The 1846-nt window shown below is 49.7% G+C and overlaps 1 protein-coding gene across 1 annotated transcript; it reads left to right on the top strand.

The window, feature by feature from the left end:
- Positions 1 to 341: 341 nt before the first annotated feature.
- LOC145049419 (uncharacterized) lies at positions 342 to 735 on the top strand. The gene is made up of 2 exons (XM_078997832.1): positions 342 to 360; positions 428 to 735. Exons 1-2 carry the CDS (start codon positions 342 to 344, stop codon positions 733 to 735), a joined length of 327 nt encoding a protein of 108 aa, XP_078853958.1.
- Positions 736 to 1846: the final 1111 nt, after the last annotated feature.

Raw genomic sequence — 1846 nt, 5'->3', positions numbered from 1 at the left:
AAATGCCAGACACTCCCAGCAAGGGTCAGCAGGGTTGGGGCCGATGTGCCAAGTGTAGCCGGGTACACATTGGAACTTGTCATATCGCAGGCTCAGGATGTTATGCATGTGGCCAGCAGGGCCATATGAGCAGGGACTGCCCCGCGAAGGGCTTAATCTGTTTTCACTGCAACTAGGCCAGCCATAAGCGGGTCAACTGTCCGAAGTTGTAGGGAGGAGGAGGAGCGGTGGCGGCGCCAGCGCCCGCCACAATAAGGATTACCGATGGTCGCCCTGCTAAGGTGGAAGCCCTGGTAGTTAAGAGTCGCACGTTTCAGCTGACCGCCGAAGAGGCTCGAGCAATGCCAGATGTTGTAACTGGTACGTACCTAATATTCCCTGCCTATATTACTTTTGTATGACTTGTGTGTGATTTATGCTTGCATAGGGACCTTCTTGGTTAATGGTATGTCTGCTCATGTCTTGTTTGATTACGGTGCTACCCGATCATTTGTGTCATTTGCACTTAGCAAGAAGTTCCAGGACACGACAGGAGCTTTGGTTTCCCCGCTCGAGGTAGAGATTGCGGATGACCACACCATTAGTGTTGTGAGGGTGTATCGGGACTGTTTCTTGCATGTTCTCGGTGATAGGTTTCATGTTGACCTAGTCCCTATACCGTTGCGAGGGCTGAAAGTGATTATCGGAATGGGTTGGTTGGGGGCCAACGGCGCCATGATCAACTGCAAGCATTAGTTGGTGAGGGTTCGGACCCCAAGTGGGGGAGAACTAGCGATGTATGGTGATAGGGCATCACAAGGACCGACCCTCTGTTCAGCTGCAAGGGCTAGGAGGTTTCTACAGCTAGGATGTATGGGGTTTTTGGCTTATATCTCAGATATGAGGGTTGAGACCCCAACGGATATAGGCAGCGTGTCGGTTGTTCAGGACTTTCGGGATGTTTTCCTCGAAGAGTTACCAGGAGTGCCTCCAGAGAGGCATATGGAGTTTCACATTGATTTGGTGTCAGGTGTCGCTCCGACAGCAAAGGCACCATATTGGTTGGCACCACCCGAGATGCAGGAGTTATCTACACAGCTTCAAGAGTTGTTAGACCGAGGGTTCATTCGTCTGAGTAGTTCCCCGTGGGGAGCACCGATCCTTTTTGTGAAAAAGCAGGACGGATCCCACAGAATGTGTATCGATTATAGGGAACTAAACAAGTTAACGGTGAAGAACCGTTATCCTTTGTCGAGGATCGACGATTTGTTCGATCAGCTGCAGGGTGTGTCTTGGTTTTCCAAGATTGATCTTCGGTCTGGGTATCATCAGATGAGGATTAGAGACAAGGACCTACCAAAGACAGCTTTCAGGACTCGGTATGGGCACTATGAGTTTGTGGTGATGTTGTTTGGGCTCACCAATGCCCCAGCAATATTCATGGATCTCATGAACAGGGTGTGAAGACCGATGCTGGACCGGTCAGTGATCGTTTTTATTGATGATATCCTGGTCTATTCTAAGACCAGGGAGCAGCACGAGCAGCACTTAAGGGAGGTGTTGTAGACCCTAAGGGCAGAGAAGCTATATGCCAAGTTCTCCAAGTGTGATTTCTGGCTGCGGGAGGTACAATTCTTGGGGCATATCATCAACCAGGAGAGTATTTCGGTTGATCCAGCCAAGGTTGAGGCTGTGATGCGGTGGGAAGTACCGACGAATGCATCAGAGATTCGTAGCTTTTTGGGTTTAGCGGGTTATTATCGAAGATTTATTTAGGACTTCTCCAAGATTGTTGTTATGTTGACACGACTAACCAAGAAGAATGTGACGTTTTGGTGGGGTACGGATCAGTAGTTGGCCTTCGAGA

The sequence above is a fragment of the Lactuca serriola genome, chromosome 5, assembly GCF_051521515.1.
Source record: "Lactuca serriola cultivar US96UC23 chromosome 5, Lser_US96UC23_V15, whole genome shotgun sequence".
Classification (NCBI taxonomy): domain Eukaryota; kingdom Viridiplantae; phylum Streptophyta; class Magnoliopsida; order Asterales; family Asteraceae; genus Lactuca; species Lactuca serriola.
Note: the sequence above shows the minus strand (reverse complement) of the source record. Positions and strands in the feature narration are given on the sequence as shown.